Raw genomic sequence first — 19706 nt, 5'->3', positions numbered from 1 at the left:
ACCTGTGTTGATGTTTCAGTTGGCTCGAAATCTTTCGATTTGATCCTGTTGACCGTGCCTGTGAAGAGACCCCCGCTAAGTGACGCACTCCCTCTGAGTGAATGATGACAGGAGAGAGGGCCCTCTGCCAGAAGGGTAGAGTTGCAGACAGGGACAGTGTTGAATAATGGACATCAAGCTCCCTCCGTTGAGACTGGAGGAGGCTGCAGTTAGTGACAATGGCCCATAACCGTCTAACTGTCCCTCGCGTCTCTCCCAGGGAATGAGTTGACAGTCCGCTTATTTTCCTGACTTGGCTCCCGTGCCTGTATGCCTTCTAGACAGCCTCAGTCCAAGATAGCCAAGATAGCCTTGTTGTTTTTCATTGACGGGAATGACGGGTCGTTTTGGGAGAGCCCCTCGTCACTTTGTGGGTCCAGTCTGGGGGAGGTGGTTGTGGGTGGGAAGTGGGGGGGGGGGGTGTTCCATGGAGGAACTCTACCCCAGCTTTGACTGTCAGGCAGTTCTTAGGGTCTTTTCATGGATCACTTGAAGAAGGACTGTTGAGTTGTGTTGTTGGGACTCCCAGGGCTCTTTGTAAACACAGGCTAGGTACCGTAAGTTTCACGGATGGTTTTGTGTTTGAATGAACTGCTGTTAAGTGTAAATAAGCTCTTTTGTGTGGTTCAGATTCAAAAGATGAAATATATTCTAAAACTCACAGCTTTTGGAATTGAGAAGGAAAGCTGTCCAGGCCAGATGTACGTGTTTATCAGGACAAAATCTAATCACACAGCTGAGTGGATCAGCCACATACCAGCAGACTGGCATGTTCCTATTCTGACACTGACTCAGGGAACCCAAACAGGCTTAAGACTGTGGAATGCATCGCTCCAAGCCATTTCCTGAATTTGAGTTTGAGAGATCACCTGTCGAGGCTTAAGGCCCAGGGCCTGCCAGGGGCCCTGCCAGGGACCAGCCCGTGGGTCGGCAGGACCAGGGGAGGCTAGTTTGAAGCAGGCTTGAAGAGAGATATGCTTTGCAGCAATAATCAAGGTGCCAGGAGGAAGTTGTTGGTGTAAGGAATCAGAAACTATTGTTTCCTTACACACTGTTAAGAAGGGTACTACTGCCATCTAGTGGATGTAAGTGTTCCACTTGTGATATTAACTATCCTACTGTGGTTAGGAAAACCCGAAAAGTTCCTTTTGACTGTGCAAAGCTTATTTACTGACCCGGTGTTTTAAGGCTATCTGCCTTCCTCATATCTAGCTGACGAATAGTCTAGGCTGAACAAGAGAAGGTTTCACATTCACACCAGTTCTATTTGCCTCGTGTCAACAGCTGTGTGTACTATTCAAACCATGCCAGCCTACACAAGGCCAGTATTTACATGCTGGTATCGACCTGGCGAAGGAGCAGGTTCCACTCCAGGCTGTGTCTGACTTCAGACAGAGCTGCACCACTTCCATTTCCTTCCAATCAGGATGTCCGGATCGCTGTCTGCCATGTCAGACTCCACCCACACCCAGGCAATCAGCGTGGGAGGTCAGAGTATTGGTCCATCCCCTGTCTGGCCCATCCTCCCCTCTGCTACTCAGCCTCCCCCCCCCATGTGACGAGGGTAGGTGGAGCCGTCCCCCTCCCCCTTCTGACGGACATAGAGTAGCAGTCATGGACACGATGCTGGTTGTGTGTGTTTGTGTGTGTGATTGCATTGCATGAGAGCGAGAGTGAAGGCGATGGAGGACAGATAGACGTGCGTGCGTGTGTGTGTGTGTGGTTTGTAACTTGCTGACCGTGCAGCCGAGAAGGAGCCTGGACACGTGCGCCGTCCTGACAGGAAGGGGCGAGGTGTGTGTGTGGCTGAGCGAAGGCACTTGTGGACAGGATGTGAAGACGGATGCCTCTGGAGGACTGAGTGTGTCGGCATGCTGAGGAAACTTGTCTGCAGGAGGATCTGTGCCTGTAAGCTCTGCTCTTTCTTCACATGCTGTGTTGTGTGTATGTGTGTGTGTGTGTGTGTGGCAGTGAGACCTGACGAGAGACGGATGACATAAATGATTGATGAGGTGCCGGGTGGTTGCCGGGTGGTTGCCGGGGTGCAGACGGCCGGTGTGGGACATCACCCAGCCTTCACTAATGAGGGAAAACTTGAAAGGAGCCAAGGAGAGAACGCGTGTCGACAGTGAAGACTAGAGGCGCTGTGTCTGAAAGGGTTAACCCTGTCACAGAGCCACACCGTGTCGTAACCGGGTTACGTGGCGCAGGCTGTGGAAGGTAGCTGCAGCGTGTCACCTTGTGTTGATATTGACAACTGTATATTGAGTGGTGTACGGGGTGTCCGGATTGCACAGAGAAGGAAAACGCCCGGGAGATGGATAGCACATGACTGGTGTGTTCCTGGCGTGCTTCCCTGGTGTGTGTGTGTGTGGGGGGGGGGGGGGGGGGGGGAGGCTGTATATGTGGTGGTGGTGGTGGTATCTGTTGAATAATTCATGTCAATTGATTGCTGGCATGGCGAATTCCTGTGCTGTGAGGCTTCCTTGCTTCCTGGCTGGAGTCACTTACATGGGGACAGGTCCTCTGTCCCGGGAGAGAGGAGGAGAGGAAAGCTACAGGAGCGTAGCCTGCCTGCGCAACTAGCAACGCACACCACGCCATGCCCTTCAGGATGAACTCTGACCAACAAACCTTTAACCCCCTATCCCCACCCAGGAAAAGATCCACTGTGATTGGCTGCCAAACCAAGCCCACCACAGCTACTTTTGCTCGGATTGGCTCGTCGGACGTTCATGCAGCGGAGGGCTCTGTAGTGTAGGAAGAGGTCGGCTCGCGTAGTTGCGTGGAGGGAGAATGCTGGGCTGGTGGAGATAAATCAGCCTCATTGTGTCTCTCCCGGCTTGTCTCTCTCTCCCCAGATAAGAATTTTGAGGATGATGACTCGGTGGACGGTGGGCGCTCCTCGTCTTCTAAGGGCGCCTCCTCGGGAAAGAAGACGGTGAGCATGGGCTCCTTCAAACGCCCAAGCTCCGCCTCCAGCACCAAGTCCACAGGTAGGTTTGGCCGGAGCTCCTGTCAGTCAAGTCAGCTGTCCTGTCAAAAAAGCATTCAAGTGTGACTTTGGAGTAGCTCACGAGTTTGATATGTTTCCATCTGGGCTCCCCTCTCCTCCTCTCCTCAGGGAGGGATGGGACGGGTGCCGGGGCCGGGGCTGTGGATGAGGAGGACTTTGTCCGTGCCTTTGAAGATGTGCCCACCATGCAGGTAGGACAGGCACACATCAGGGCCTGAAGTAACAAGCGGTCATACTGGATTATAGAAGGTGATGGAAAGGGGCCACTGCTCATCTGCATGATCTCTCTGTCTCTCTCTTTCTCTCTCTCTCTCCCTCTCCCTCCTTTGTCTCCATGTCTCTCTGTGGCTCTCTCTCTCTCTCTCTCTCTGTGTTCAGCTCTACTCCAACAGGGAGATGGAGGATGCCATGGCCAAGGTGCGTGAGGTGCTGTCCGACGACAAGCGAGACTGGGAGCACCGTGTCGTGGCGGTAAGGCTGTTTCCTCCATCACACCGGCAACGCCACACACCCGCATCCCCACCGAATGCATCGAACGGTCCCATTCAGCCGACTGACGTCTCTCCCCCGGTGTGTCTCTCCCCCGGTGTGTCTCTCCCCCGGTGTGTCTCTCCCCCGGTGCGTCTCTCCCCCGGTGCGTCTCTCCCCCGGTGCGTCTCTCCCCCGGTGCGTCTCTCCCCCGGTGTGTCTCTCTCCCGGTGCGTCTCTCCCCCGGTGCGTCTCTCCCCCGGTGTGTCTCTCCCCCGGTGCGTCTCTCCCCCGGTGTGTCTCTCCCCCGTTGTGTCTCTCTCCCCAGCTGAAGAAGGTGCGCTCGCTCGTCCTGGCCGGGGCGGCCGACTTCGACGGCTTCCCCCAGCAGCTGCGTCTCTCCGAGGCGGCGTTCAAACAGTCGGCCAAAGACCTGCGCTCCCAGGTGGTGAGGGAGGCCTGCATCACCCTCGGGTAAGGACGCGCCCTGCGGCACGCGACCAGCACACGACTAGCGAGGCTCCATGTGTTTGTGATGACCCGTCCCTCCCCCAGACACCTGTCCACCGTCCTGGGGAACCGCTTCGACCACGGGGCCGAGTCCATCATGCCCGCGCTCCTCAACCTGGTGCCCAACAGTGCCAAAGTCATGGCCACCTCGGGCATGGCCGTGATCCGCATCATCATCAGGGTGAGCGTGCTGTGGAGAATCTTTCACCCTTCTCTGAACTCCCAAGTCCTATGTAGGTTAAGGTCGACGTCTTGTCCGACAGTGCTGTTTCCAAACCCTTTATTGTTATGATTCGACCTGCGTCGTTAGGCCTTGGTTAGGTCAGAGACATCGGTGAGGAGATTTGTAGTTTTCCGTGCGTCTCTGAGTGTCCCCGAGGTTGAGTGACGGCCCCTCTGTTTCCCCGGCAGCACACACACTACCCCCGCCTCATCCCCATCATGACCAGCAACTGCACGTCTAAGTCTGTGGCTGTGAGAAGGTGAGCACCCCACCCCACACACACACACACACACACGCACACACACGTCTCATCTGTGTTGTCACTCTCAGGATAGTCTCCTCTCAGTTTCACCAGCACACTAACTGACTGTGTGCTGGGCGTGCTAACGTGGCTGCTGTGTGTCTGCAGGCGCTGCTATGAGTTTCTGGACCTCCTGCTGCAAGAGTGGCCCATGAACTCTTTGGAGAGGTACATGTATACCCCCCCCCCCCCCCCCCCCCCCACACACACACACACACACACACACACACACACTAGAGAAGAGCAAGCACACAGGACGTGCGGCTCCTCTCCCGCTCCTGCCAGCCGTCTCTCCGGCCACGCCCAGCGTCCTGTGAGTTCACTCTCGGGTAACGTGGGGCACCTTAGTCAGGGGGGGGGGGGGGGAGCAGTTTCTATGGCGATGACCCGAGGAGATCTCTGCTGGCACATTGTGTTCCCACCTCCCTCCCTCCTCTACCCCTCTCCCCTTCCCCCCTCGACAGAGAGGCTCTTCAGTGAAACCAGATCTGGACTCCTCCACCCCCCTTTTCAGAGACCAAGGGACTTCTCCCTTTCTCATTGATTCCGGGTTTTTCTGCTGTGTCGGGGCAGAGTGTGTGTGTGTGTGTGTGTGTGTGTGGGGGGATGCTCTGACCGACAGTGTGGAGCTGATGGCTGTGCTCTCGCAGGCATGTGGCCGTCCTCATGGAGACCTTGAAGAAGGGGATCCACGATGCAGACTCCGAGGCCAGATCAGTCGCCAGGAAGTACGTCATATATTGTGATATCATATTGGAATCTAATATTGTCTGTAACCAAATCATTTGCCGTGCACCTCCCCTCCATGACCTTGCATGCCGCTCTTCAGGTGCTACTGGGGTTTCCATGGCCACTTCCACAAGGAGGCGGAGCAGCTGTTCCAGGCCCTGGAGTCGTCCTATCAGAAGGCTCTGCAGTCCCACCTGAAGTGCGCTGACAGCATCATGTCCCTCCCCGCCTCCGACCGCTCCTCCTCCAGCTCCCAGGAGAGCCTCAAGTAAACAAACCCTTTGAATTTTCTCTCTCTCTCTCTCTCTCTCTCTCTCTCTCTCTCTCTCTCTCTCTCTCTCTCTCTCTCTCTCTCTCTCTCTCTCTCTCTCTCTCTCTCTCTCTCTCTCTGTCTCTGTCTCCATCTAGGCCTAGTCTTCTTTCTCTTCTCCTCCTCCACCTTTAACCCTGTCTGTCTCTGTGTCACTGATCTCAGCAGTAGTATTGGAGCTGTATTGATCCCAGTCTCATTGACCGAGGTGTGGTGTTAGTTTCCAGCCCCGCGGGGCAGCAGGCCAGCAGGGTTGTCCCAGTTATTCATGAGGGTCCATTCCAACCCTGCCCACCCTGCTGTGGGCCGTGTACCATGTAACCTGACCCCTAACAGTGCTGTGTCTGTCTGGTAACGGTGCGCTCCTGTCTCCACAGCCGCCCCCAGTCGACCAAGGGCACCGTGGGGAGCAGCATGAGCAGGCGTAAGGACCCTCCACCTCGGCATGTGTTCTAGCTGCGCACTGCCACGGCTTTTTTGTGTGAGTCAAGCCGCAACGATCTCGTCCTTTTACCCTCTCCTCTCCCTCTCTCTCCTCCCCCCGCTCTCTCTCCTCCCCCCCTCTCCCTCTCTCTCCTCCCTCCAGCTAAAGCGGCCCCTGGCAGGGTGCCCACCTCCACGCCCGGCTCTCTGCAGCGCTCCCGTAGCGACGTGGACGTCAACGCCGCCGCCAGCGCCAACGCCAAGACCAGGATGTCGGCCGTGCCCCCGGCCGGGCCCTTCAGCTCTGCCTCCGCCCTGCCCCCCGGCTCCTACGCCTCTCTAGGTGAGACTGACACCCCCCCACACACACACACATACATAACTCCCCCCTCCCACCCCCCCCAGTCAGGGGGAATTGATTTGTGACTGGGCATGATTTGTCTATAAACTGACTTGACACAGGACAATAGCATTAGCATTTCTTTAACTGATCTGATTTCCAGGGAGGATATCCACTGCCTCGCACTTGTGTTGTCAAGCTGTGGTCCAGCCTCCCCCTCTCTTCTCCACTAACACTGACACACACACACACACACACACACACACACACACACAGACCATCCAAGCTAACCAGTTGTGCTAATATCTCCCTGTTGTGTCTCCTCTGGCCTCCCCTGACCCTTAGACAGCACTCCTGGTTATGTGGAGGGTAAGATGTGTGTTGGATGAGCTCGGGCCTCCATGTCTCTGTGGTGTGTCTGCACACACACACACACACACACACACACACACACACACACACACACACACACACACACACACACACACAGTGTACTGTTCGGTGGTCATGTGTGGACTTGCATGGAGTGTGTCTGCATGTTGTACTGTGCCCCTGTCCCTGAAGAGACTGGATTTACTCATAAAAGACGTACGTATAGTCAGATCAGATTTGTGTGGCCCTTTTTGCAAGCAATGTCACAGAGGGCTTCACATACGCCCATAGAACTGCCCCTCAGCCAACCTCAACCCTCAAGGAAGACGAGGGAAAACATTTACGAAACCTTGGGAGGAGAAATGAATTGAGGGATCTCCTATACCACAGTATATACATTTACCTTACCAAATATGTGAAGTTTGCCTCTGGGCTAGGCTGTCCCCCTCAGGGAGGTTTTCAGATAAAGAAGAACTCAGAGTTCCAGTGGTCTGGGTCTCCCTTGCATGAGGACCGCCGGGCAGATATTATTGATGAAACCGGCGGTGGCGTGGAACTGGGTCTGGACTGTCTGCCTTCAGCAGGATCATGACTGAGTCCTGCAGCCAGAGAGCAGAAACATTGATCTGGTCTCCAAATAGACTGACTGACAGGCTAGACAGGACGGGCAACCCCTGCACCCCCCCCACCCCCCATGTCCCGCGTCTCCAGGCCACTGCGGTCACGCTGTCGAAGGTCGCCCCTCAATCGGTGGAACCACGGTTCATTGAACGTATTTCGACCTGTGGATCTGACCTGACCGCAGCCTATACCCTCGCTCGACGTTCTGATCGAACGCAGATCGAAAGCTTTGTTCTGAAACGGTTTCTGCTGGATGAGCTGTGTGGTGTGGCGTGTGGGGCGTGAGTCTTCCTGTTGTGGGTCTCGTTCTCTTGCTGTTGTCAAGTTGGACTGGGGCCGGTTTGGGGGCATGAATACTGTTCGCCTGAAAGACCCTGCTGTTTTTGTGGGCCTACATGTAAACACACTGACAGTGTAAGTCTTGCACACAATATTGTGGATGTACACATGTTAACTGAATGGATGTCTCCCCCTCCCTCCCAGGTCGTGTGCGTACCAGGAGACAGAGCTCGGGGACCAGTCCCTCGGTGACGGACAGCAGGGGGCGGAGCCGTGGCAAAGTGGTGTCCCAGTCTCAACGTGAGTGGCTACCCTTGAGGGTCTCCTATCATAATCATCATCATGCCCCGCCCCCCCCTTCCACATACACCCAGCCTTACCTGAGTCTGACATCACTCCTGTGTGTGTGTGTGTGTGTGTGTCACAGCGGGCAGTCGCTCCGGCTCCCCTGGCAGACTGCTAAGCCACACGTACGGCCGGATCCCTCGCCCCACCGTCACCCCCACGGCCCCGCCACCAGACAGGCGGCCCAAAGTGCCCCGCAGCCAGGGCTGCAGCCGGGAGACCAGCCCCAGCAGATCAGGACTGGGTAGGAAGCACCCCCCCCCCCCCCCCCACGCACCAGACCTATCTGCTGCCCCTCCTCTCGCTCTCCTCCCAGTCTCCTGTCTGTCAGCGTGGCCCCTTACTAACTCTCTCTATCTCTGTGCTCTTCTACGAGTGTGTATGTGTGCTAGCTAAAAGCTCTTCCTCCGACCTCCACTCTGCGCCCCCCCTCCCTCCCTCCCTCCCTCCCTCCCTTCCTCCTCCTCACCACACGCTAGCGCGGAGCCGCATCCCCCGGCCCAGCATGAGTCAGGGCTGCAGCCGCGACACCAGTCGTGAGAGCAGCAGGGACACCAGCCCCGCGCGGGGCTTCTCTCCCCTGGGTGAGTACCAGGCTCCCCTCCCTCCTCCAGGCCCCCAGGGGGGGGGCTAGAGCCCCTGGCCTGCCTCTGCCACCTAGACCCTGGGAACACTCCAGCACTTTCTTCTGCATGCCGTCACTTACCAGTTGCATTTGTTCTTTGTTACGTATTCTATTCTATTTGACTCTATTCTATTGTATTCCATTCAAATGTATTTTCACTAATCAAACCCGTGATATGAATGCTATATGTACGTGTGAAAGGTCATAGGACTTACCCACGTTTCTAACCCGGGCATCCCCCACTTCTAGCATCCAGACGCCACTCTCGCTCCACCAGCGCCCTCTCTTCCACAGAGCCTCTGAGCCAGTCAGGTGACCTGCATGTCCCCGGAGCAGGGCAGCTCTGTCACCCCCAGGGGGGGGCGACGCGAGAGCCGCAGCTCCCTCCACTCTTCACAAGGGGCGGGGCCGCCTCGCAGCCCTTTCAGGCTGGATAGGAGTGGGCTTGTAGAGGAGGGCTGTTAGCTGGGAGGGACGTGGGCTTGGACAGGAGGGCTGTTAGCTGGGAGGGATGTGGGCTTGGAGAGGAGGGCTGTTAGCTGGGAGGGACGTGGGCTTGGACAGGAGGGCTGTTAGCTGGGAGGGATGTGGGCTTGGACAGGAGGGCTGTTAGCTGGGAGGGATGTGGGCTTGGACAGGAGGGCTGTTAGCTGGGAGGGATGTGGGCTTGGACAGGAGGGCTGTTAGCTGGGAGGGACGTGGGCTTGGACAGGAGGGCTGTTAGCTGGGAGGGATGTGGGCTTGGAGAGGAGGGCTGTTAGCTGGGAGGGACGTGGGCTTGGACAGGAGGGCTGTTAGCTGGGAGGGACGTGGGCTTGGACAGGCCTGTGAGGTCTGCAGAGGTTCAGCACCTTGTGAATTGTGGACGTCTTTCACCCATTCTTCCATCCATAATTGTTTAGATGTTTATTTGCATAGTACAGTGCTATTTTTTGGGCATTTTAATAGTTTATTTGTGATGTTGGCGGTGTTTTGCATTTTTAGTTACTGAAAGTGGCTTTTAAAGGTTTAAGTTATTTTCTTTTTTTTGTGCTGTGTTCAGTCATGCTTGTAGTAACTAGATACAAATTACATTTTTCTCTTGTGTTGCTGGTGCTGATTCATCCTTATGTTTAGGCAGTTGGTTTTATTTACGTATTTACGTTTCAGTCGGCCTCCCTCTCATGAACCATGAATCCCCCGTGCACGGCTCTATCCTAGCTTGTGTTTCCTGGTGTTTTCAGAGGCTAAACCCCCCTCCCTCCTGTGTCCCTCCCCCAGACCGCCTGTCCCACCAGGCCCGCATCTCGGCCTCCGTCAACGCCATGAGGATCCTCAACACGGGGACTGAGGTGGAGGCAGCGGTAGCTGACGCCCTGGTAAGGACACATCTGAGGAGTGGGGGTTACGGTGTAACCTGGCAACCCATCCAGCCTTTATCCAACCACCTGTAATTTTTCTGTGGAAACAGGCGGTGAATAGGATAATTTAAGCTACATTTGATACAGAAATGTCCAAAACGACTCCAACAGAATCCTGTCCTTATACAGTAAAAGGGCTGCGTTTGCATATTTGACTGCGGCTTGTTTGACATGTCTCTACCCCTTCCCTCCCTGACTGTCGTAAACTTCAGCTGTTAGGAGACTCCAGGAACAAGGTAGATATTTATTGACCTCGCGTGTGAGAACTTGTACTTTCTCTTAACCAAAGATTTGATGTCGCATGTGTAATCCATTCCATTTTCCAATGATCCACGATCAATCCAGCACAGTGTAATGACTTTGGTCGTGGATGGATCACTGCTTATCTAATAACCCTGTTCAACCTTAGAATATCTCACGGTCAAACGCACCCATGCACGGTAGTGTGTACCACCTGACAGCTCACAGCAACAATACACCCATCCAGTAGGGGGCAGACCATCCGCACGGCTGTCTCTGTTCCCTCGTGCGTAGCTGCATGGTAGCCTGTAGCGAGGGGCCTCCTGTCCTCAGTGACCCAGGTTGTCCCTCCGTCTCCCCCAGCGCCGTCCCGTCCGCCGGCGCTTCGAGTCCCCGGGCATCTACTCTGACGACGACGCCAACAGCGACGCCAGCAGCGCCTGCTCCGAGCGCTCGTACAGTTCGCGCAACGGCGGCCTGCCCCACTACATGCGGCAGACGGAGGACGTGGCCGAGGTGCTCAACCACTGCGCCAGCTCCAACTGGTCGGAGAGGAAGGAGGGCCTGCTGGGCCTGCAGAACCTGCTGAAGAGCCAGAGGATCCTCAGGTGAGCCCGGGAGAACGCTCCGGGGGAACGCTCCGGGGGAACGCTCCGGGGGAACGCCCCCCGTCCAGAACCCGGAGCGCGGCGACACTCACTCGCGGCGACACTCACACGCTGATGTGTTTCTGTTTCCTGTGTTTCTATGTGCAGCCGTTCCTTTAAAGCTTTTTGCGTTTTTTTAAAAGCTTTTTTTTAGAGCCGAAACGGTGTTTGATTCATCCTCATTGTGTCCTGCGGCGATCGATAAAGCGTGGTTGTCTTTTGTGTGCTTTCTCCCAGCCGCGTGGAGCTGAAGAGGTTGTGTGAGATCTTCACGAGGATGTTCGCAGACCCACACAGCAAGGTAATACCTCTCCCCTCCCCCCCAACCCGACATCACTTCCTGTACCGGCACGCATGCTTGAAACATTGGGAATGCAAAGTGTGTTGTGAAACTAAACTACATTTCCCATACTAACATACTGTTGTTTTGTTTGTTACCTTGCATGGCCTTCTTTGCGGTGGACTATAACACCAGAGAGTAAGTGTTCTGTCGCCTTCCGAGTAACACATCCACGCGTTCTAGAAGGGGTCACTTAGGGACACTTGATGTCCCCCCCATGTGTGTTGTATCATTAAGCCATGCTGCTGTCTGACCTGTGTGTGTGTGTCTGGTGTCAGGTGTTCAGCATGTTCCTGGAGACCCTGGTGGACTTCATCACCTTACACAGAGACGACCTCCAGGACTGGCTGTTCGTCCTGCTCACCCAGCTGCTGAAGAAGATGGGGGCCGACCTGCTGGGCTCCGTCCAGGCCAAGGTCCAGAAAGCCCTGGATGTCACCAGGTCTGAGCTAAAGCTAATGCTTTTAGTCCTAAGTTTTGGTTTCTATGTAGAGCTGGCCTTGGCTACGCTATTATATGCGGGTGTAAATGCTTCAGAAACAGTTTAGAGTTGTTTACACCTCTCAAGGCCCATTTTTTAAGGTTTTACAACAGAACTGCCCTTTTAATGTTCCCTTCCCCCTTCTCTCTCTCTGTTTCTCTCTCTCTCTGTTTCTCTCTGTTTCTCTCTCTCTCTCCGTCTCTCTCTCTCTTTGTCTCTCTCTCCGTCTCTCTCTCTTTCTCTCTCCGTCTCGCTCTCGCTCTCCTCCATTCAGGGACTCGTTCCCTTTCGACCAGCAGTTCAACATCCTGATGCGCTTCATCGTGGACCAGACCCAGACCCCCAACCTAAAGGTGAAGGTGTCCATCCTGAGGTACATCGAGTCGCTGGCCCGCCAGATGGAGCCCACGGACTTCGTCAACTCCAGCGAGACCCGCCTGGCCGTGTCGCGCGTCATCACCTGGACGACCGAGCCCAAGAGCTCCGACGTCAGGAAGGTGGGTGTGGCCCGGCCAGCATCTTCAGAAGCACACTTATAGCTTCGCTCTTTTTTTTTTTGGTTTGTTTGTTGACATTTTCCGTCATTTATTTAACTGTACGTGTGGTGCATTCAGGCCCTGCATAACTGGGCAGGGGAGGAGTTTTCAGGCAGGCCCAGCACCATAGCCTCTCTGCCTGGGGAGGGCAACCTGGAGGAGAGGTGTAAGCAGGTAGACACCCCCACCTCCTCCTCCAACGACCATGACACCTAACCCTCGCCTCTGGTCCCCGAAGCACGGCCTGTTCGCAACCCCTCCCACATAGATGCTCGCCCGATCTATCTCTCTCTGTCTTTTGAGTCCTTCTGTCTTTCTCTCTGCGTATCGTTATTTAAATCGATATGTTTCTATTTATCAGTCGCTCTCTCGCTCTCGCTCTCTGTCTCGCTCTCTCTCGCTCTCTCTCTCGCTCTCTCTCTCGCTCTCTCTCGCTCTCTCTCGCTCTCTCTCTCGCTCTCTCTCTGTCCAGCCTGTCCTGCCACATCCAGACTAGGTCCTGCTTTCTCCAGGGGCAGTAACCTTCCCTGGCTGTAACCAGGGAAGGTTAACCAGGGGGAGGGAGTGGGGACTGGTGTGGCTGTGAATATGCAAGTCTAAAAGATGGACCGCTGCACTTTGTTAACGGACTCTGCTCCTGCTTGTCTGTCCTCGTAGATCTGGGCTTTTTTACAGGTTTGACTCAAGGTGCATGAAGTTAGCCTAACGCCAGGAAAGATGCAATACTGGCCTTAGGTTTAGGGTTCGAACTGACTACGTCAAACTAACTGAATGCAAATCTTAACAAAGTATCTCCCCTGTGGGATATCTGCGTTGTACATTGTATTTGTAAATGAGCGTCCGGTGTCTGAGTGTTCACCTTGGGCTCTTTAAGTCTCACTCACAGTGCAGTTGAATGTGTGGCTGCACGTGTGTCTGTGTGTGTGTCTGCGTGTGTGTACGTGCGCCTATCTGTGGCTGTGTGTGTGTCTGCGTGTGTGTGTGTCTGTGTGTGTGTGTGCGTCTATCTGTGTGTGTGTGTGTGCCGTTGCCAGGCGGCCCAGGTGGTGCTGATCTCCCTGTTTGAGCTGAACACCCCAGAGTTCACCATGCTGCTGGGGGCGCTGCCCAAGACCTTCCAGGACGGAGCCACCAAGCTGCTCCACAGTCACCTGAGGAACTCCAGCGCCACGGTAACCACCCCCCCCCCACCCAAAACACCCCTATGACTGCTCTGTTTGTGCAAATGATATTTAGATAGTTAAATATCCATCCATCTATCCACAGTCTACTGTACTGTGTCTGCTAGTTGTATCTACTGGATCTGTCTATTGAAGTGTGTTGTTTGTGTTCCTTGTGCTGGTGGCAGGGGTCTCCGTGCTCCATGGTGGGGCGCACCCCTCCCCGGCACCCCAGTAGCCGCAGCAGCCCCCTCACCTCGCCCACCAACTGTTCCCACGGAGGGCTGTCCCCCAGGTAGGCCCCGGAAACCCCTGGCCTGATCCTCTGGTCCCCTGATCCTCTGGTCCCCTGGTCCTCTGGTCCCCTGGTCCTCTGGTCCCCTGGTCCTCTGGTCCCCTGGTCCTCTGGTCCCCTGGTCCCCTGGTCCTCTGGTCCCCTGGACCTGGTGGTGACACGCTGAAGTAGCGCATGGCTGAGAGACACACTACCCCTTTACCAGACAGCAGCTCACTCTCCAAAATAATGTCATTTCTCGCTGCTGTTTTTGTTTTTTTATACCTGACTTACGCTTCTGACTAATAACTGACTATCAGTGGCTCTGACATGGAGTCGGATTTTCTATACTGCTTTTTTTTTTCTATTCCTCCCTCTCTCACATCTCTCTTTTTCTCCCTTGAAACTTTCTGCTGCCCCCCCCCCTCTGCCCCCCGCCCCCCCCCCCACACCTGTGGCTTCAGTCGTCTGTGGGGTTGGAGTGCCGACGGGCTCTCCAAGTACCCCCCTCCCTTCCCCCCTCCTCTCTCCAACCCCGCTGCCCCCTCCCTCAAGACCCTCCGGCGTGCTTACTCACCCAGGTAACGCTCCTCTGCAGCGGGAGGGGAGGGGGGGGATGGTCACAGTATGGGAGGTTGGGGGGGGCACTAATAAAGGAAACCAATCTCTTATAAGTAACTCCTTCAAAAGCACCTGGGGAAACAGCATCTTCATATTAGGCTCTTTGCTGATCTAAGAAAAGGAAGAAACTGTGACCGTGTTTCCCTCCTCCTACTCTACGTCTGTGCTATCCTCACCCAGCCGTGAGCATGTCCCTCGCACTCACCTTTCTGTTTGTTTTGTCTACCTGCTCTGGTCAAAGACACAAGTGGATCCTGCAGAGGATCTGTGTTGTGTTGGAACCTCTGACCACTCGCACGTCACAACTCACCCATGCCTTCCTCTGTGCGTCTCGTGCCTGAACACCATTATGCGTCGCGTACACCAGTCCAGTATCACCTCTGAGATTCACCCCGGGGGGCAAACCAAGCTCCGGGCGTGTTGTGTCGTCCGCGTCCGGCGGTGTCGTGGCGTGACGCGCGTGGCGTGACGCGTGTGTGTGTTAACCCTGTCCTCTCCCGCCCGGGCCGGCCCCCGGGAGCAGCATGCTGGAGTACGACACAGAGAACCTCAACGCAGACGAGATCTACAGCTCGCTGCGCGGCGTCACCGAGGCCATCCAGAGCTTCAGCTTCCGCAGCCAGGAGGACCTCATCGAGCCCATGAGGCGCGACGGCAAGAGGGAGGACGTGGTGGGTGCCCGGTCGTCCTCACCCCAGTACCCTCCCCCCCCCCCCTCCCCCCAGCTCAATCTCCTGACCACCTCAAACGTCCAGTATATTGAAGCTAGCGACCTCTCCTCCTCTCCAGACGGGGTCCGGGGCGGCGTCGGAGGCCGAGCCCCGGGTGGACGTGGTGGAGGGGGGCCGCATGGCGCTGGACAACAAGACGTCCCTGCTGAACACGCCCTCCCCCAGGTCCTTCTGCGGCCCGCGCGGCCGCGACTACAACCCCTACAACTACAGCGACAGCATCAGCGCCTACGACAAGGCCAGCCTGAAGGAGACGGTGTACGAGGACGACGTGGACACGCTGCGAGACGGTGAGACAGCGGGGGTGTGTGTGTGTTTGTATGTGTGTGTGTGTGGGGGGGGGGGGGGGGGATTTGGGGCTCAGAGGTCAAAAAGCTCCGGGATTTCTTCTTTTCTCATGCTCCTCTACTGCCCCCCGCAGGGCGTCACCAGGACTGTGGTGAAAACAAGATCATGCACCCCAAGAGCTTCCCTCCTGGTAAAGACATGCTCTGCTAAAACTTGTATCGTATATATTATATTGATCCTATTATCAAGTATTTAGGGGAAAAGGCAAGCGCAGGCTATGTAAACATCTCAAATAAACGACCACTCCCAACAAACGCTGCCTTTGCACTTGCCACCATACCGCCACGAGTGTGAGACGGCTCCTGCCGTCTCCGGCGTACTGACGTGCCTGATGTGCCTCCTGCCTCCGCCTGCAGCCGGGTCTGCGGAGCAGCTGGAGCTGGTGGCGGAGCTGCTGAAGGAGCTGTCGGTGGCCAGCGAGCGTCCGGAGGAGCGCCGGGGGGCGCTGGTGGAGCTGCTGAAGGTGGCCAGGGACGACAGCCCCGCCGTGTGGGAGGAGCACTTCAAGACCATGCTGCTGCTGCTGCTGGAGACCCTGGGGGACAAGGACGTGAGGCTGACGGCGCGCACACACACACACACACACACACACTGTGGACGCATTTACACACTAAGTGGTGCTTTTGAGGGGGATTGGGATTAGAGTCAATATTATTTAGTACAGATTGTCATCTTGTGTAAACTGTGTGTGTGTGTGTGTGTGTGACAGTCAGTGATGTTTTCCTTCTCTTCGTCCCCCTGCTCTTCCTCTCCTCAGCACACTATCCGGGCGCTGGCCCTGCGCGTCCTGAAGGAGATCCTGAGGAACCAGCCGGCCCGATTCAAGAACTACGCCGAGCTCACCATCATGAAGACCCTGGAGGCCCACAAGGACTCCCACAAGGAGGTGAGCGCAGAGACGGCAGGCCGGCTGCCGGGGCTACACCTGAAACTTGGGATGGAACGGAGACATTCATGTGGATCAAAACCCTCTCTCCTCGCTCCCCTCCTCCTCTCCTCGCTCCCCTCCTCCTCTCCTCGCTCCCCTCCTCCTCTCCTCCCTCCCCTCCTCCTCTCCTCCCTCCCCTCCTCCTCTCCTCCCTCCCCTCCTCCTCCAGGTGGTGCGCGCGGCAGAGGAGGCCGCCTCCACCCTGGCCGGCTCCATCCACCCAGAGCAGTGCATCAAGGTGCTGTGCCCCATCGTGCAGACGGCCGACTACCCCATCAACCTGGCCGCCATCAAGATGCAGACCAAGGTGATCGAGCGCATCGCCAAGGACTCCCTGCCCACCCTGCTGCCCGACGTCATCCCTGGGCTGCTGCAGGTACCACCCAGACAGGACCTGGCGTTGGGGGGGGGGGGGGGATCCGGAGGGGTCTGATTGTTGGACTACAGTTCCTGTTTGATAGCTGCTCATTTGTTGCCCGTGGGGGTCATAGTTGATCCCTCAATACAGAACAATGCCTGGGAGAGTTTGAAGGCACGTTTTGCTCCCTCTAGCCTTCGGGTTTGTGTCATATAGTGTTGGACAGTAACTGTGTGTGTGTGTGTGTGTGTAGGGTTATGACAACACAGAGAGCAGCGTGCGCAAGGCCAGCGTCTTCTGCCTGGTGGCCATCTATTCTGTGATTGGTGAGGAGCTGAAGCCCTTCCTGGCTCAGCTGACGGGGAGCAAGGTACAGCAGCCGGCCAGCCTCAGTGGCCTGGCTCTCGGCTACACTCACTTCAGATTCATACAGGCCATACAGGCCAGACTGTACATAGGGATCTGGAAACGGAGGGTTTATTTACCCCCTGAAGTCTCTGTAGTGTGTGGAGGGTCTGAGTGCCTGTGCTGTAGTAACCAGCCTGTCTGTCCCTTCCTGCCAGATGAAGCTGCTCAACCTGTACATCAAGAGAGCCCAGACCTCCACCAGCAACAGCAGCAGCTCCTCTGACATCTCCTCCCACAGCTAACCCACTCGCCCCGCCGCACCTCTCCCCCCAGGGGTCTGGACACACCCGTCCACACACCACACACCGCAGCCAGGACGGAGACACACGCGCGCGCATCTAAATACACACACGCTCTGTTTTGAGGGAAAGACAATGGTGTGTGTGCCTCTCTCTCTCCACACCTCCTCAGATAGACTCCCGACTCATGAAGGCCGCATTCCTCTTCGGGGAAACCCTCGCCTCTCGCAATCAGTATTGATTTTATGATTATTATATTTTTTCTTGTTTAGTGTATGTTTATGTATTTTATAGGTGCCTATATATATAAATATATATATATACATATATATATATATATATATATATACATGTACACTTTTTAATTCCACGTTTTAGATTTGAAATTTGACACTTTACACCTTATATAGTATAATGAATGTAAAAAAGAGCTTTGGATGACGGTAAAGTTTTCCCAGGAGATTGGGATGTCAGACTGAGTTTTGCTCTGTACACTACTGCCTCATTGCATCCTGTGGAATGGATAGAGGGTTTTGAACCAAGTTGTGGGCATTGGGAATAGTAATGCATTTTTCACAGTAATATAGTATTGCGCCGCCTTACGCAGTTTTACATGGAGATGTTTCGATACGTTTGTTAAGTGGTCTTTGTGAAGAGGTGGAAATGCTCTGTAAACAATCTTTTAAACATCCCTTTGCATTGGTGGCAAATTATCATTTGGCTGGCCAGTGATTACTTTAACAAGAGTTAAACACTTATAAGACTGTATAGATTAGAGACAGAAATTCCCTTAAACACAATGGTTTGGGCCCAATAATGAATGAAGCCCATGGTATGGCTTCTTCAATGGATCACAATGCCACCTCTAGTTAGTAGTAGAGAAAGGGTTGGTGGAAGTGTCAACTTTTTATGCTTGGACATCCACAAGCTGTAACAAGTGAGTCAAGACTACTGAGGTGTTTAGTACTCTTGTAATCATTTCCTAAATTGAATGTAAATCACTCATTAGAGTTTTTGAACTTTCAAAATGTGAAGTAGTTTGTTGGAATGCAAAGTTTTTTTTTGCAAGAAAACAAACAGGCAATACTTATTTGTCTATTGGGCAATACCTATAATCAGAATTTGACAATAACGGGACAACATTGTCAACATTTGGAGTTTCAGAAAATGGAAAAGGCTCAAATTGAAGACAGGTAGTTTAGTCTTTTGAGCCTTTGAAGAGCAATAAGTACTCACACAAATCCAACTTGGATTGACTGGTCATGTCAAAGCACTGTAAATTCCATCCTCATTGGAGATGCTCTCAGCTGATCGATGTATCGACATTTAAAGTGCACCTATAAAATGTTACTGCTGCTTAAAGAAATAATAATCACAGCGCTAAACATTGGCAATGTAAGTACTGTATCCATTCTGAATGTTCCAGGTACAGTTTTGTGAATGGGCAAGAGCAGCGTGTTACTGAAGACTATCAAGCCTTACTCCGTCTCTGAAAGGAATTGACTGTTACATGTCGTGTTACAGTTAACATTGTCTTGATTTTTGTCCTCCAATGTGAGAACCCAATCTGATCAGCGACGGACAGAATGTCGCGTACACTGGGGTCTTATGACATTGCCCAACAGTATTCCTTTGTTAGACCTTTGCATGTCGCAAAAACCGAGTATTTTGTACAGCATGTAACTTTGAATCATCGCCTCACAACTTTATGAACTGGTCAGCAATCCTTGTTCTTTGCATGGACGGGAACGTGCAAGTCACTACAAGATCGGTTCTTACATTCCCCGTGCTGACCCTAGGTAGAAGATGTTGCTGCCTGTGTGAATCTAGTCTGCTCGTACAATGTATATCCAACACACAGTAGATGAACGTCAACGCAAGCAAGCTAACTCCCCCACCAGACCAAAGTTGTATGCGGTAGCCTTTTTCTGCAGTGTCAGTCACATTGGCTAAGGTTGAAAACCACCTTATCCTCAAGTCATGTGTCTTATCTGCGTGTATCTGTGTGTGCCTTTTTTATTTCTACAACACACCGGCCTACTATAATAGATACTAACAGTTTGTGTACATTTGAATTGGAAGTCTTTTTTTCCCTTATTTCGACATACTACAAAAAAAGTGCTAGGTTGAAGACTAATGCTTGTGTAAATAAGCTATAACCGATGATGTAATGGCAATATTTTCCATTGGTGTGTTGGCTCTTATATACTGTACTGTACCTTGTAAACCACTTACAATGCATGCCTTTGTTTAGCCTCACCTTTCACCCCATACTATATTTATATTATGTTGTGTTTTCTGTGTATTAAGACAAATGTACATATTTTCATGTTTTGCTCACTTTCTCCTGTGATAGAATTTGCAAAAACTTGAAATAAAACTTGAAATAAAACC

The 19706-nt window shown here is 54.0% G+C and overlaps 1 protein-coding gene across 14 annotated transcripts in view; it reads left to right on the top strand.

Moving 5' to 3' along the window:
* LOC134007335 (CLIP-associating protein 1-A-like) overlaps positions 1-19706 on the top strand; it is a 26772-nt gene extending 7066 nt beyond the window's left edge. For 3 of the 14 annotated variants that reach the window (XM_062446718.1, XM_062446728.1, XM_062446729.1), the window contains 33 exons: positions 2901-3035; positions 3164-3246; positions 3434-3526; positions 3852-3997; positions 4079-4214; positions 4445-4515; positions 4666-4725; positions 5208-5285; positions 5387-5554; positions 5974-6020; positions 6183-6362; positions 6705-6728; positions 7836-7931; positions 8059-8220; positions 8456-8560; positions 8851-8913; positions 9862-9959; positions 10214-10237; positions 10605-10849; positions 11126-11189; positions 11507-11670; positions 11984-12206; positions 12324-12419; positions 13280-13417; positions 13594-13700; positions 14824-14971; positions 15090-15321; positions 15453-15509; positions 15736-15929; positions 16137-16265; positions 16477-16683; positions 16919-17035; positions 17229-19706. In XM_062446718.1, coding sequence (XP_062302702.1) covers positions 2901-3035; positions 3164-3246; positions 3434-3526; positions 3852-3997; positions 4079-4214; positions 4445-4515; positions 4666-4725; positions 5208-5285; positions 5387-5554; positions 5974-6020; positions 6183-6362; positions 6705-6728; positions 7836-7931; positions 8059-8220; positions 8456-8560; positions 8851-8913; positions 9862-9959; positions 10214-10237; positions 10605-10849; positions 11126-11189; positions 11507-11670; positions 11984-12206; positions 12324-12419; positions 13280-13417; positions 13594-13700; positions 14824-14971; positions 15090-15321; positions 15453-15509; positions 15736-15929; positions 16137-16265; positions 16477-16683; positions 16919-17035; positions 17229-17315 — 3977 coding nt within the window. In that variant the 3' untranslated portion in view covers positions 17316-19706. Of the gene's footprint in view, positions 1-1664; positions 1948-2900; positions 3036-3163; positions 3247-3433; positions 3527-3851; positions 3998-4078; positions 4215-4444; positions 4516-4665; positions 4726-5207; positions 5286-5386; positions 5555-5973; positions 6021-6182; positions 6363-6704; positions 6729-7835; positions 7932-8058; positions 8221-8455; positions 8561-8850; positions 8914-9861; positions 9960-10213; positions 10238-10604; positions 10850-11125; positions 11190-11506; positions 11671-11983; positions 12207-12323; positions 12420-13279; positions 13418-13593; positions 13701-14823; positions 14972-15089; positions 15322-15452; positions 15510-15735; positions 15930-16136; positions 16266-16476; positions 16684-16918; positions 17036-17228 lie in introns of those variants that run through there. The other 11 variants (XM_062446727.1, XM_062446719.1, XM_062446720.1 and 8 more) reach the window with 11 other exon arrangements.

Source organism: Osmerus eperlanus, chromosome 21 (genome assembly GCF_963692335.1).
Source record: "Osmerus eperlanus chromosome 21, fOsmEpe2.1, whole genome shotgun sequence".
NCBI lineage: Eukaryota > Metazoa > Chordata > Actinopteri > Osmeriformes > Osmeridae > Osmerus > Osmerus eperlanus.
The sequence above is the reverse complement of the archived record's forward strand: the minus strand, read 5'-3'. Positions and strand labels throughout refer to the sequence as shown.